General features: G+C 39.9%; 2 protein-coding genes and 1 pseudogene across 4 annotated transcripts in view; 2 read left to right on the top strand and 1 right to left on the bottom strand.

Moving 5' to 3' along the window:
* Nucleotides 1–7,658, bottom strand: part of BABAM2 (BRISC and BRCA1 A complex member 2) — a 398,861-nt gene extending 391,203 nt beyond the window's left edge. Inside the window, exons 1-2 of one of the 2 annotated variants that reach the window (XM_012788308.2) lie at nt 7,517–7,658; nt 3,678–3,829 (exon numbers count right to left, since the gene is read on the bottom strand). In XM_012788308.2, the coding sequence (XP_012643762.1) occupies nt 3,678–3,805 (128 nt within the window). In that variant the 5' untranslated portion in view covers nt 3,806–3,829; nt 7,517–7,658. The remainder of the gene's footprint in view (nt 1–3,677; nt 3,830–7,516) is intronic. The other variant, XM_076000639.1, reaches the window with a different exon arrangement.
* On the top strand, nt 1,710–2,265 carry LOC142870000 (MYG1 exonuclease pseudogene; annotated as a pseudogene).
* An 87-nt stretch (nt 7,659–7,745) lies between the features above and the next one.
* RBKS (ribokinase) overlaps nt 7,746–14,892 on the top strand; it is an 84,822-nt gene continuing 77,675 nt past the window's right edge. Inside the window, exon 1 of one of the 2 annotated variants that reach the window (XM_076000640.1) lies at nt 7,746–8,102. In XM_076000640.1, the coding sequence (XP_075856755.1) occupies nt 8,014–8,102 (89 nt within the window). In that variant the 5' untranslated portion in view covers nt 7,746–8,013. The remainder of the gene's footprint in view (nt 8,103–14,892) is intronic. The other variant, XM_020288631.2, reaches the window with a different exon arrangement.

Genomic DNA, 14,892 nt, shown 5'->3' with positions numbered 1-14,892 from the left:
ACGGAAACTGCCTCTGGTTACACATACTTAAAATGCTCAATGCACACCTAAAATGTCTTCTTTCCTCCAAGCTCACTCTTTCCTAGAAAAGAAGAAAATCCTTAATTTGTATGATCCTAGCAGTAAAATGAAAGATAGGCTGGGTCCAGAAAACCAGGGTGGAAAGGAAGAGAAAATATGTGGGATTAGGTATAATCACATTGAGCCAAAGGAACTTAAGACCAACAGTTTTAGGCCTTCAAAAATATACAGAAAAAGAGAAATGAGCACAATGCAAAGATTTTTTCAAAAAATCAGAGACGGAAAGAAACAGGAAAGTATGGCAAAACCTGAAGAGTTACTCTGAAATACCCTGTGGTCCATTTGAAAATATCTTTATTATCAGGCCTAGAAGAAAATTAACTGATTTAAAGGTCCCAGAAAGAGGAAATCAAAATCAAAGCAACCAAGTGACAAGAAATGAGCACAGTAAAGGAAGTGTATCACTCTGCTTTATGTGTGCCACAAATTACTGTAAGGGCAACTGGAAAATACCCTCTGAGATCTGATCCTGATTACTTCAATCAGAGATTAAGTCCATTTAAAGAAAGTATTTTGTAATTTAGGAGGCCCCAATCTGTATCTAACTTGTCTATAAGAATTTGGGGCTGAATTCACACTGAATGAATCTTACACACAATCTCTATTTCATCATCCTCACTTCCTATCACCATTTACAAGCTGAGGAAGCCTGTCTAAGCACCTGGCCTACTGCTCGACTAAATGGTACAAAATTCTAAACCAGTAAAAGAAATTTAAAAAGTCAATTTCTAATCCCTAACCACACTAAGGATGACAATTTATTTATAAATCCTCTAATATGTATAATTAACTTTTAGATTCAAAGTGGTAAAGAACATTAAAACCTTCTTCCTATCAACTCCACCAGAGTTCTTTCTGTTACATTCTTTTTCCTCAACAATAAAAAGGAGCCATATGGGCCTAACACTAGAAAAATGACTACCAAATAGTAAATGATCAAAAGTATTTGATTAATGATGTTGAAGATAATACCAGATCTTTTAAAAAGCATCCTGTCACTCCAAAGAAGTATCCAACTTAGTCTTCTTTATGTTACCACTAAAGAACATAAGTCTATATCCTTATATTCAAGTCTTTAGCTTAGTCAAAAAACAGCAAGATTTGTAACAGGCAAAAGAGTCTTACATGGACAGCTAAAAGAGAATCAAGAATACAAGATTTCTGCTCTAACCACTGTTTTTGCTGCCACCATCACCCCTCTAAACCCAGCACCATGTGCTTGGCCCAGAGTCCATCCCACCCTCTAAACAACCACACCACCTCAAATGGAGATACACAAGCGCACCTTCCACTGCAACAAGGTGCTGGCATGCACATTGCTTCACCTCCTGCCAGATGCAGGAGATGCAGACATAGGACATGTCTATGTCCTATGTCCATGGTGTGGACATAGGAGCCCCAAAAGGTGGCTTCATGGGACATCATATGACATTGTAGTAAAGGTGTATGGCACATATGACCCTCAGAGACATCAACTAGCTCATCATCAGACATCTTTCACAGAGACCATGAGTTCCCTGTGCCCTGGGAAGCCATGGCAGACCAAGGTGAGCAGTATGGGACTCACCTATCTGTACTTTAGGCACAAGCTGCTGGCCCAGTTGCTGGGCAATATTGAAGAGGACAGCATGGTGGGCATCCTCTATTACAAGATGCACAAGAACTTCAGGAAGAAGACACAGTGGACAATGGGATCTAACAGTGGGAAGAAGGACAGCCTCAATATCCACTGACCACTACCCTAAGTGCCCAGGTTGCTCAGCCTGGTGCCTTGGTGGAAGAGACCCTGGCCCAGTGATCCCAGGTGGACTCAAGTGGGGAAATAGTAGAACTGGCAAAAGGTGGATGCCCCTGGAAGGAGCAGCTCTACCACCAGGAATCTGGCCTGCCAGCACCCAAGCCATCACCTTTGTTATCTACACTTACCAGGCTATACAGTGGTGGGTACAATGTGTGCCCAAGGAGCCCTACTCAACCCAAAGCTGGCTGCCCTTGTCAGAGCCATGACAAGGTCTTTAGGAGAAGGCCCTGGACAAGGTCAGTGGGATCCTTGGCTGCATCTACATCCATGCCAGTGGTTTTATCAGTGGGCACCACATCAGAGAGGGTACATTGAGCATAGCCCATGCCACCTTGGCCCAGCACCTAGAGCCTGTGTCTCCCATAAATCCCCTAGTACAATAAAACTTCTTGTATATCAAAAAAAAAAAAAAAAGAATGCAACATTTCTAGTAAGAAAGACCTCAAAAATGGTGGGGATATGTCAAAAGGACACAAAAGCCACTTGATAGAGCTCCCAAAGTCAAAACCTAGAACTGAGCAACAAAATAAATGATAATAGTATCTGAATTATAACCCATAGAATAAAATAAATCCCTAAAAATTTATATTGACATAAATAAATAATTTGGGAGAAGGACAATGCTTCCTTATAGTACAATTTAAATTAATAACTGTGGGAAGAATGAAGGAAATAGAAACATCACTCTTACGCAAACACCAGAGTAATAATAGTTGCATGCAAGAAACATCAATGGATGATGAAATCAGTGGACAAAAGTATGATGAGAAATAGGATATCTGCAAAGTCTCAAAGCATCATTACACAACATATAGTATTTACACTAATTACAAATGGAAAATCAGTTAACTTTAAAGCGGAGAAACCTGCCAGACAAAATCTTAACCAAGTGATCAAAGTTAATATACCAGTAAAAAGCCACATGAACATCACATATTCTCTAATCTGATGTATTGAGAATAGCACAATAACACATCTGTAGTATTCTTGGGGAAAAATGCATTTCCCACTCAAATGAAAAGAAAATATTAGACAAGCCCATGTAGAAGAACATTTTACAAAATAATTAGCCAGTGCTCTTTGCAAGTATCAAGGTCATGATAAACAAAGATTTAGGAACTTTCACAGGTTGGGAAGACTAAGGAGACTTGACAACTAAATGCAATTTGTATACCAGACTGGATCCTTGACCAAAAAAAGGACATTAATGGAAAAAGTATCAAAAATCAAGTAAGACTGTAGAACAATTAACACTATAAAAACATTAATTTCCTGTATTTTTGTAACTCTTCTGTAAATCTAAATTTATTTCAAAATAAAATGGTTATTTTTAATGGAACATTTCTAGGTGTGACAGCTTACAGTTTCAACCCCATTGTGAGGAATGCCTCATTCTGGCTAATTATTGTAATTTTCATATTAAGGGAGATTACCAAATGATGTAAGATTCAGAATATATTTGTTGCTGGATTTTAGCAAATACAACAAGAAAACAAGCCAGTGAATGAAAAACAACTTACTAAAAACCCCCATGGCACACTGTTCACAAAGAGACAAACCAGAAAAAAGGCATGAACAATCTGGTCATAAAGCAACGGCCCACAACACAAATAAAATAACTTGAAACATAAAATGTCAAGAATTGTACAAAACCAACTGAATCAACATGTGATATCAGGACTTTATGAACTTCTGTGCTGCTGCTCACTTTTTATAAGTTTGGTAAGGAATGTTTATTATTAGGTAAAGGTTGAATTGGTTCTGGTACATTCATTGAATTCATTCTGGTACATACCCAGATTTCAAGTCAGTTATCCTCAAACAGTTTGTAGCATCCAGTCCCACTTTTCCATTCCGTACCACGCTAGATATAAACGGGGAGAGCATTGGAGAAATTCGGTTCAAGGCCACTTCTGGGGACATTTTAACTTGATTTGTAAATCACCACTGAAAGCAGAAGGAAAGAAAGGTGATGAGAGTTTACAAAGGAACTAGATACAACAAGCTTCCTGAAAACTGGCGCAGCAAACAACAGTTTCTCTTGCATGAATAAAATACCTCATTTCCCATCTTCAGAGCAACCACTTCCAAAGATCCCCCAAAAGAAATCGTCTCATTGTTGCTCTGCTACTCAGGACATGGAATACACTACCACTTTTCAGGAAAAGAAGGAACTCTTGAAATACAACTCCCTCCTCCCTCCCAAAGCTGATTTCTACACTGCCATACTCTATTTAAAGCTGTCCGAATCTATCTTACAACTGGTTTGTTTTACTTTAGTTGAGGCCAAGGAGCCTTTGCTAACAACCCTCTCCCCACCATCATGACACAAAACACACACACCACTGGGTTAAGAATCTCTCTTTCTGTGGCCCCACAAAGAGTAAGAACTTGATTGATAATACCATATAAAACTCTAGAACAAGCATATAACTTGCTTGCAATTGTTACTTACTAGAAATTATTTATTGCTGATATACCTCTCTTAATAACTGGCCCTCCACAGTGTATTATAACTACCTGCTTATGTGATCTCTCCCCAGTAAGGACAATGTCTTTAATCACTAGGGTTTAACAAAAGTACCTGGCACATAGTAAGCATTCAAAAACCATTTTTTAATAAATAAATAAGAGAACAAGAGTTAGAGTAATATTTTGGTATGCAGAGAAGATAATATGCCCTCAAAAAATTTGGTAGGGGAATAGCTGCAGCAAAATCTGAGGAATATAGCAAAAAGCTACTTGAACAATTAAATCATGAAAACATACACCTATCCAGATACTAAGCAACACAGACTAAGATGGATCATAAAGTCTTTCACTTTAAGGCACCAAGAAGTTCTTACACTTAATAATACAAAAGTAGAACTAATAAATCATATCCAGGCCGGGCGCTGTGGCTCACGCCTGTAATCCTAGCTCTTGGGAGGCCGAGGCGGGCGGATTGCTCAAGGTCAGGAGTTCAAAACCAGCCTGAGCAAGAGCGAGACCCCGTCTCTACTATAAATAGAAAGAAATTAATTGGCCAACTGATATATATATAAAAAATTAGCCGGGCATGGTGGCGCATGCCTGCAGTCCCAGCAACTCGGGAGGCTGAGGCAGGAGGATCGCTTGAGCCCAGGAGTTTGAGGTTGCTGTGAGCTAGGCTGACGCCACGGCACTCACTCTAGCCTGGACAACAAAGTGAGACTCTGTCTCAAAAAAAAAAAATAAATAAATAAAAAAATAAATCATATCTAAATTACTTGGAAACTCATGGGGTTGAGGAGGGAGTACATTAATTCCTCTTAATAGATTTCTAAATGAAAGCCTCTACTTTCAGATGTAAGTCAATTCAAATCATCATTTTCTTTCTCAATCTTAAAGAATCCCACATCAAAAGCAAATTAATTTCCAGCAAGTTACAAGAAAGTGACGTTCTGATTCTACTTTTCATACATTATACCACAGGAGAACTTACAAGTCCCTGCTAAAATAAATGTTAAAAGTAGCACCTGTTTTAATTTATTATTTCAGTTGGTAAGAAAGGGAAAGACTGCAGTGATCTTCAAAAAAAAATAATACTATGACCCTATATAATGATGACACCAGAAGCACCTTTAAGATGATAAAACCTTTTACTTTATACTTCAATTCCAAAATCATCCTTTCTACAAATATAAAACAAGATCCTCTTCTAACCACTTAACAGATGATCTCCCATTATTATTTTTACAAAGTAAAAATAAACATCTAACACACAGTACCACCAATCATAAAAATCATGTACATTTTTATAACACTTTATCACTAATAAGGAGCTTCCTATACATTATTACAGCTAATCTTCACAAGCCAGGATAGCAAGGAAAGTATTTTAATTCCCATTTTCAGATGATATGGATAACTACTATAATTTGACTTTGAACAGTTTACTAATCTGTATCATCATTTTGAAACCTAATTTTTTTCCTTTCCTACAACATTTCCGCCTTTATTTCTGTCCACTGATGTCACAGTGCTTGAAGGGATGCTTATCTAGATCATATGCAAAACACATACATACTCATCTTGGAAAAAAGCAAAAGGGTCTCACCTACATTACAAAATTATTCGGTGTTTTTTCCCCAGTGCTCACTATTATTTTACCTCTCATTTCTACAACAAAGGGAAACAGAACCAACACATTCTAAACATCTACTCACTATTAGGCACTATATTACTAACCTCTATTTGTCATTTCATTTACTTCCCCCAATTGTTCCCTGAGAACAATAATTGTTCCCATTTTATGGATAAGAAAACTAAAGCTCAGCAAAACAAAGTCACTTGTTCAAAGTCATAAGCCTAACAAGCAGAAGGATCAGAATTCAAATTTAGAATTGAAATTCAAATTGGAAAAGCCCAAAATCGACTATACCCATCTTCATCTCAAATAAACATTGATAAATTCAAGCACTAAAGAGAAAACCATCAGGGTGATTTTTTTAAAGCATACATCTTGTAAATTTTGAACAGACAAAAAATCATGAGTTTAAAGGAATAATTGCTTTGCAGTTAGAAACATCTACTGCAGAAGCTGGCCTGAGTGATTCCCTGGTCAAATGCTAAAGAGAGCAAACCTGCTCCAGAAGCCAAACCATACTATAGGTGACAACGACATATTCCAACTTAGCCACTGTCATGATTTTAGGATGACACCTGAGGGAATGAATTTCTTTATTTCCAAAACAACCATAAATACTATTTTTTGACAGTGTAAGATTTCCTGCAGCATTATAATCTGTTTCAACTATGAGGAGGTGTGACTTCTCTAAGAAAAAGGAACAAATAGACTGACTCCAAAATTAGAAGTCACTGAATGGCCAAAGATAATGGTCCTTTGGTACACTGAGCCGGGTACGTGAACGGGGATCACACCCCCGTAGTAACTTTTACATATGGCAGCACTATAATAGATTCCAGACACAAATGCTAGTTCTGCAATTTGTATTTCCTGATTTTGACGTACTGCAGAAGGAAAATGCAAAATTACAATTTTTACAAGAGTCTGATGTCCCAAAAATAGGGCCACATAAGGTCCTTTGATGGGAAGCCTGGGGACTACAAAAGACGTCTAACGGACTGTCTAGGTTCTTGCAATTAAAATGAGATGACAAACACAGAGGAAACATGTGCCCTGCTGACGTCATGGAACGGAAAGGGATGGCATCCTTCTGCATCATGTCTACGTCATACAGCGCACGAGGGAAGTTACACTGGAGAAGCAATTTCTCCAAGGGGCAACGATCAAGAAAAACAAGTCAGCTCAGACCCAAAGAACGCCCACCCCACTCTAGGGAACCTCTAAAACGGGGCATTCTTCCTTCTCCTAAATTGTATGATCCCCTCGTCAAGCGACAAGGAGGGTTGATTAACCTTCTGGGTTTACTCAGGGAGCAGAGGACGGGCCACATATGCAGAAAGAGAAGCCTCAGGGGCTCGTTCTTGAGGAGACCAACGTGAGGGGGGTGAGAAGGGCATCTTTGGAACGGGGGGGCCTTCTCTATAGGAAGAGGAAGGGACCCCTCTGGCCATATTTAAACCACGGTTTTTAGCGCCACCTGTGCGACTCAGGATCCAACCTCCCCGCACCAGCCCCAGTCCAGGTACCTGGAACTTAGTCCGATCGGTAACCGGCGACTACGCAGGGTACAGGTTACCCGAGCGCGCCCCCGACCGACGCACCCACCTGCGCGCGCGCCGCGGGCCGGATGCGTGCGCGCTCCCAGGACGTCCCGCCCCGCCCCCTCGGCGGCCCACGAGCTGGGCGGCGTGCGCGCCCCCGCGCCGCGCCAAGTAAAGGCACTCGGAAGGGCGTCCCGGCAGTGCCTGACAGTTCCTCCCTCTGCGTCTACCTCGTGAGTGTCGAGGAGAGCGGAGTCTGGCAATATCAGGGGGGTTCTGCCGTGTGAGGCTGTACAGGGAGACTATTCCTGGAAGAACAGGGGACAGTTGATGGGTGGGTGATTTCGGGCATTCAGGTGGGCGACCCGCGTAGGCGTCTGAAAGGCCCGCGTCGTTAGGAAGGGTAGAAGCAGCGTCTCTGGTTACGAGGTCGGGCAAAGGGCAAAGGTCAGCGTCCCAGGGGGCAGCACCACTTTTGCGCTATGGCGGCGTCTGGGGAACCTAGGAGGCAGTGGCAGGAGGAGGTGGCGGCGGTGGTAGTGGTGGGCTCCTGCATGACAGACCTGGTCAGGTTAGTCCGGGGCCAATACGCAGTCTGCGGCTGGGGGAGGAAGAGGACTGTACTTTCTGCAATGCCTTAGCACTGGGTCTTTGGGGATGGACAGTGGTAGCTTTTGGTGTGATCTACAGGTTTCCCCAGCTGCAGCCTGACTTCCTGGCGTGGAAAAATTTTAGTTTGTAAAGATAATTGTCAGGTGAGCGTCACAGGAGGCCACAGTTTAGTAAAAGCTCTAATAATGCTAGAAGCGCCTGCAAAGACCTATTCCTGTTTCCTTGGTCAGATTGCTGAGTCTCACCCCTAGACTAGTCTGGTGACTTTGGCCAAGTAACTTATCTCTGAGGATGTGCCTACCTCGCTGGGTTTTTGTGAGGACTAAATGAATTAAAGTGTTTTGTCAACCATAACACTATCCAAATTGGATTTTATTCATTTAAGCTTATATAAAATAATGAGTAGAGGTCAAAAGACAATTAGTCACCTTCACCATATGGATTGTTGGCATTCCTGCAGTATTCTATATTTACAGCTTATTTTTCAGTAATAAAATACTTATGGCAACCCAAATATGAGTCAAAATAAAAACAAACACAACATTTACAGCCATTAAAAAACTATGGGCCGGGCGCGGTGGCTCACGCTTGTAATCCTAGCACTCTGGGAGGCCGAGGCGGGCGGATTGCTCAAGGTCAGGAGTTCAAAACCAGCCTGAGCGAGACCCCGTCTCTACTATAAAAATAGAAAGAAATTAATTGGCCAACTAATATATATATATATATATGAAATTAGCCGGGCATGGTGGCTCGTGCCTGTAGTCCCAGCAACTCGGGAGGCTGAGGCAGTAGGATTGCTTGAGCCCAGGAGTTTGAGGTTGCTGTGAGCTAGGCTGACACCACGGCACTCTAGCCTAGGCAAGAAAGCAAAACTCTGTCTCAAAAAAAAAAAAAAAAAAAACTATGATCAAGTACTCATGGAAAATATGCTAAATGAAAATAGGTTGAGTTAGTGAGATGGGTGGACAGATCCTTTCAAGTTATCATCTTTTTTTTTTTTTTTAATGAAAATAGCTTATGTGATTATAAAAGTAAGCCAAGTAAGCTAGGGGCAGTGGCTCACGCCCATAATCCCTGCTACTGGGAAGGCTGAGGTGGGATGATTGCTTGAGGCCAGGAGTTGGAGACCAGCCTGAGGGATATAACAAGACCTCTTTACCAAAAAAAAAAAAAAAAATTAGCCTGCCCAGGCACAGGCCTATAGTCCCAGCTACTCTGGAAGCTGAGGCAGGAGGATCCCTTGAGCCTAGGAATTTGAGGCTGCAGTAAGCTATGATTGTGCCACTCCAGCTTGGGCAATGGAAGGGAGACCACATCTCTTAAAAAAAAGTATGTAAAAATAATAATAATAAATTCAGATATTCCAAGGAAATCTTACCACTCAGATTGCTTCAGTTTACTATTTTGGTGACTAGCTTACACTGCTATTTTTATATTATAAAAATAAAAAATGGACCAGGCATAGTGGTTTATGCCTGTAATCCCAGCATTTAGGAAGGCTGAGTTGGGAGAATCACTTGAAGCCAGGAATTCGAGACCAGCCTGGGCAACAAAGAGATCTCATCTCTACAAAAAACAAAATAAATATCAGGTGTGCGGTGGTGCACACCTGTAGTCCTAGCTACTCAGGAAGCTGAGGCAGGAGGATTGCCAGGAGTTTGAGGCTGCAGTGAGCTATGATCATACCCCTGCACTCCAGCCTGGGCAACAGAGAGACCCTGGCTCTTAAAAAAAAAAAAAAAATCAGGTATGTGATTTTATATGCGAAGTGGCCAAACACTAAGAAAGCTAAACAATTTTCCCACGCACCCTACCTCAATAAAAATGTCAGGGTTAAAATTCAGAGCCATTTCCTTGTTAGCAAACTAAGAGCTTTCTGTGAAGTTTGACCATCAGATAACTAAAGATAGCTATAATACTTTCTTTTCTTTTTGAGACAGAGTCTCACTTTGTTGCCCAGGCTAGCATGAGTGAAGGAGTGGTGTCAAAGGCCCATGTTAATATGTCAGGATTTTAAAATCTTATTTCAGAGCTAGAGAAATTTATAGATTATTTATCCCAGGACTTCAGTTTATACATGAGTAAACTGAGACCCAGAGAAGAAACAAATTCCTACACTGTGTATAACCTTTCTAATTTCTCTTCTCTTGCCATTTTCTTTTATTAAATAAACATTCAAGTTTCCACTCTTCACATGAATCACTAGTAAAAATGTTATTCCCCTATAGACTCTCTTTACTCATTCCCACAGGTTTTTTACAAACTTTTCATGGTCTCTGATTACTTATGGCTCTGATGATCTTTACAGAACACCTGAGTGTAGGATTTTTACTTAAAATCCTGCATCTGTGATAAACTTAGGTACAACTCTGCTAGTTACAGTACATAGCATGACTATTAGCTTCCTACCGCTGCTGTAACAAATTACCACAAACTTAATGGTTAAGCAACACTTTCTGGAAGCTCTAAGAGAGAATTTTGTTTTCCTTGCCAGCTTCTAGAGGCTGCCCACATTCCTTGGCTCATCATGATCCCTTCCTCCATCTTCAAAGCCAGCAATGGTTGGTCAAGTCTTTCTCTCACATCACTCTCTCAGTCTTCTGCCTGCAGTTTACATTCAAAGAACCCTTGTGATTACATTGGGCCCAAACAGATAATTCAGGATAATCTTATTTTATAGTAGCTTATTAGCAGCCTTAATTTCCCCTTGCCATGTAACAACATATTCACAAGTTGTGGGGATTAGGATATGGACATGTTTTGGGGTATGGGGCACATTATTCTTCCTACCACGGTGATTAAGCTTAAAGTAAAAAAAAATCAACAACTCACCCCAAATCACACAGCCAGTTAGTGACATAATGAAGGCTGAACCCAGGTCTCCAACCCTTATCTTTCCATTATATCATTCTACCTCTAACTCTGGCTGATACTTATTGCCCTTTTCATCTGTAGTTCATTTGAGAGCTGTGTAATAGTTTGTACTTTCATTGTGTACTTTAAGCCGATAAGGAATAATAACTAAGGATTTTTAATTTTAGGTCTAAAGATAGTATCTTCATTACTGTTCCTAGTTTTATTCCTATGTTTAACTGTAACCAGCCCAGACACCCATGCCTATTCTTTAGTATCACTTTAGAAATAAAACTACTTCCATAACAAAGCCTTTTTGGATGGCATCCAAGTCCAACTTTATATATTACATTACTGTATGCCAGACACTGCTAATTCAATCAATGAGCAACTTTTTTTTTTTTCATTTCTAATTTCAGTCAACTATGAATAGTCAGCTCTATGTAGTAATAATTTTTAAAAATCATTAGCTCATCCATCATGGCAAATAATGGACATTATTTAACACTCACCTTTATTTTTATTATTATCCACTTCCTTCTTGAACACTCATCTCTAAAGTTACATGTTACAAAGATATGAGAAATCAAGTCTGATCTTGTGAGAAATAAAGTAAAAGTTCCTCCAGAGACAGATATCCATAAAAATCCAATAACACAAGAGTATTTCTAGATGTTAGGCTCACAGACCTTGGTTAATTATGCTTTCATTAATAATCCATATTTTTATGACATGTATCACTGATATTTTAATTATTCATTCAACAAATATTTATTGAGTTTATACTATGTGCCACACACTTCCCTCGTGCAAAGAATACAGCAGTGAAAACACAGGCAAAATTCACTGCCTCATGGAGTTTACATCCTAGCAGGAGAGACAGTATCAGTAGAAATAAGTAAAATACATAGTATGTTAGATAAAAAGCTAAGGAGAAAAATAAAGCATGAAAGGGGGGTAGAAGTAGTAAGTTTAGATCATTGGCCACAGAAAGCTTCACTGAGAAGGTGATTTAGAGTAAAGAACTAAAGGAGGAAAGGAAGCAAGTCATAACCTGGGGGAAGAGCATTCTAGGCAGAAGGAATAGCAGATGCAAAGGCCCTATTCAAGGAACAACATGGAGTCCAGTACAGCTAAAGAAGAAAAAAGGGTTGGGGGAGGGCAAGCAGTGATTAAAGGACATTGGGTCATACTCTGGATGAGATGAAAAGCCACTGGAGGATTTGAGCAGAGGAGCGACATAATCTGACTTAGATTGAAATAGGATCTCTCTGGGGGCTATACGAGAATAGAACTAGAATGAAGGCAGGCAAGTGCAGAAGCAGGAAGACAAGTTTAGAGTTGATCACAAAAATCCAGGCAAAACATGAGGGTAGCTTGAAAGCAGTGCAAGTTGGGAGAAATGAGCACCTTTTTGATTATATTTTGAGGGTAGAGCTGACAGGATTCTCTGAGGAGTAAGAGGCCAAAGATTATCCCAAATTCTGTGGTCTCTGCAACTGGAAGGGGAGTTGACCCTTGCTGAAATGCAGAAAATTGTGAGCAGAGAGAGCTGGATGGGAATGGGCTATATATTAGTATCTCAGGGTGGACATGTGAGGTACCTATTAGACACCCAATTGACAAGGTCAAGAAGAAAGATATGAGTTTGGAGTTCAGGGGAGAGGTCCAGCTGAAGATATAAACTTGAGAATCATCAGTGTATATATGGCATTCGAAGCCATGAGACAGAATAGCATCACTGAGGGTCAGAGCTCCTAGGGCACTCCAACATTTAGATGATACATTTTCCACATAATTTATTCCCTGTCTCCCTTCCAGTCTCTCTGCACCCCTAAAACTTGCTTTGAGACAAGCTTAATACAAACCCTTGTTTATATTTCCATGGCAATAGACTATAATGTCAATTAGAACCCTATGTTATCCTTTTACATGCTGCCAATTAAAAGTGATGGCTTGAGAGATAAGGCTTATGTTCATCCAAGCATCTAAATTTAATCCTGGCAAATGAGGAAATGATTGCTTAATTCTCAAAAGATTTTAATTGGATAGTGGAATAAGTGAATTTAGAAGCCTTTAGATCCAAAATGGATGAAGCACTGGACTTAGATTACTTTAAAAAAAAACAATTTTATACTGTACCTAGAAAAAGTTATATGTGTTTGACATATTACACTACCCTCTAGCCTGTGTCCCACAAGAAGCCTCTTGACTTGTCATATTTAGAATGGAAAAATCTCTAATAGTCACATTTTTAGGAAACTAAAAGCCAAAAGAATGTTGATCCAAAAAGTATCATGCTTTCCCAATATTAGAGAAATATATCATCCATTATTCTTTCTGCCCCTTAAATTGGTTTTGAAAGTTGCTTATCAATTACCAATCACTTTTTAAATTAGTAGTTTGTTAAACATGTTTCTCTCAACTATATTCCCTAATATCAAAAGAAATTATTCATGGGAAATTTCCTATGTCCCTTTAATGAAAATATGTTAAAAAAAAATAAATTATGTATGACAAAGAAAGAGCACCTACTGTGTGCCATTACATAGCAATCCATTCCTTTGCCAGCTTTCTGTTCCCTAGGCTCTTTGTGTCTCTGTTCTAAAGAAAACAAAGTAAGGTGGACTTTTCTTTAGAAGTGAGTCTTGCTGTGTTGCCCAAGCTGGCTTCCTGGGCTCAAGCAATCCTCCTACCTCAGCCTCCTGAGTAGCTGGCACTACAAACATGAGCCACTGCACCCCACTTTGCTCTAATATTTTGATGACTTATATATAATATTGGAATACTAAAAATGTGCTAAACACTAGGGATATTGCAATTAGTAAAACATGGTCACTGCTTGTCTTAGTTCATTTTATGCTGCTATAACAGATACCTGAAAGTGGGTAATTTATAATGAACATAAATTTATTGTCTTACTGTTCTGGAGGCTGAGAGCTCTAATATCAAGGGCATTTGGTGAGGGCCTTCTTGCTGCATCATCCCATGGTGGAAAGGCTAAGAGAGGAATAAAAAGGGGCCAAACTTATCCTTTTATTAGGAACTCACCTTCAGAATAATGAACTCACTAAAGCGATAAAGGCATGACCTAAACACCTCTTAAAAGTCCCACCTCCCACTGCTGTTAGATTGGCAATTAAATTTCAACATGAGTTTGGGAGGGGACAAACATTCAAACTACCATAGTACTACTTTTGAGGCATTTGGAGTCCAAGAAAGAATGAAGACATGAAAAAAGATCGTTATAGCATGATGTGGTAAGTACCTGCAGGTTCTATGGGAACACAGGGAAAACTTCCTGAAGGAAATGCCTCCTGAGCCAAGTCTTAAAAAATAAGCAAGTAGCCAGGTGCAGTTGTGCATGCCTGTGGTCCCAGCTACTGTAGAGGCTGAGGTGAAAGGATTGCTTGAGCCCAGGAATTCAAGGCCAGCTTGGGCAACATAGTGAGACTCTGTCTGTAAAAAAATTTTTTTAATAAAAATAAGCAGTTGCTAACCCAGTAATAAAGGGGAAGGAGGACATTCTACCAGCTGGGATAACATGAAGAAGCAAAGTCATCTATCTCAGGGGTGGTGATGGAGATGCCAAGGATAGCAACTATTAGATAGCAACCATAGCATCAGATGTAAGGTGACAATGAAAGGCTTCATCAGCCATGCTAAGGTGCTTGGGTTTTATTCTCTAGGTCCTGGGAGCTACTGAAGGGCTCAAAGTACAAGAATGACAGATTTGTATTTCACATAGCTCACTTGGTACCAAAAGCAGATTATTTAAAAAGCCAGTGTTTCGAAGGCATTCTCCTTGAAGACAGGAAGACCCATTTGAAAGGTAAATCATTAGTCCTCATAAGAGATGATGAGGATCTGAACTAGGAAAGTAGAGGTGTAGATAA

This window comes from Microcebus murinus, chromosome 3 (genome assembly GCF_040939455.1).
Source record: "Microcebus murinus isolate Inina chromosome 3, M.murinus_Inina_mat1.0, whole genome shotgun sequence".
In the NCBI taxonomy this organism is placed as follows: Eukaryota; Metazoa; Chordata; class Mammalia; order Primates; family Cheirogaleidae; genus Microcebus; species Microcebus murinus.
This window is presented reverse-complemented; position numbering and strand designations above follow the sequence as displayed.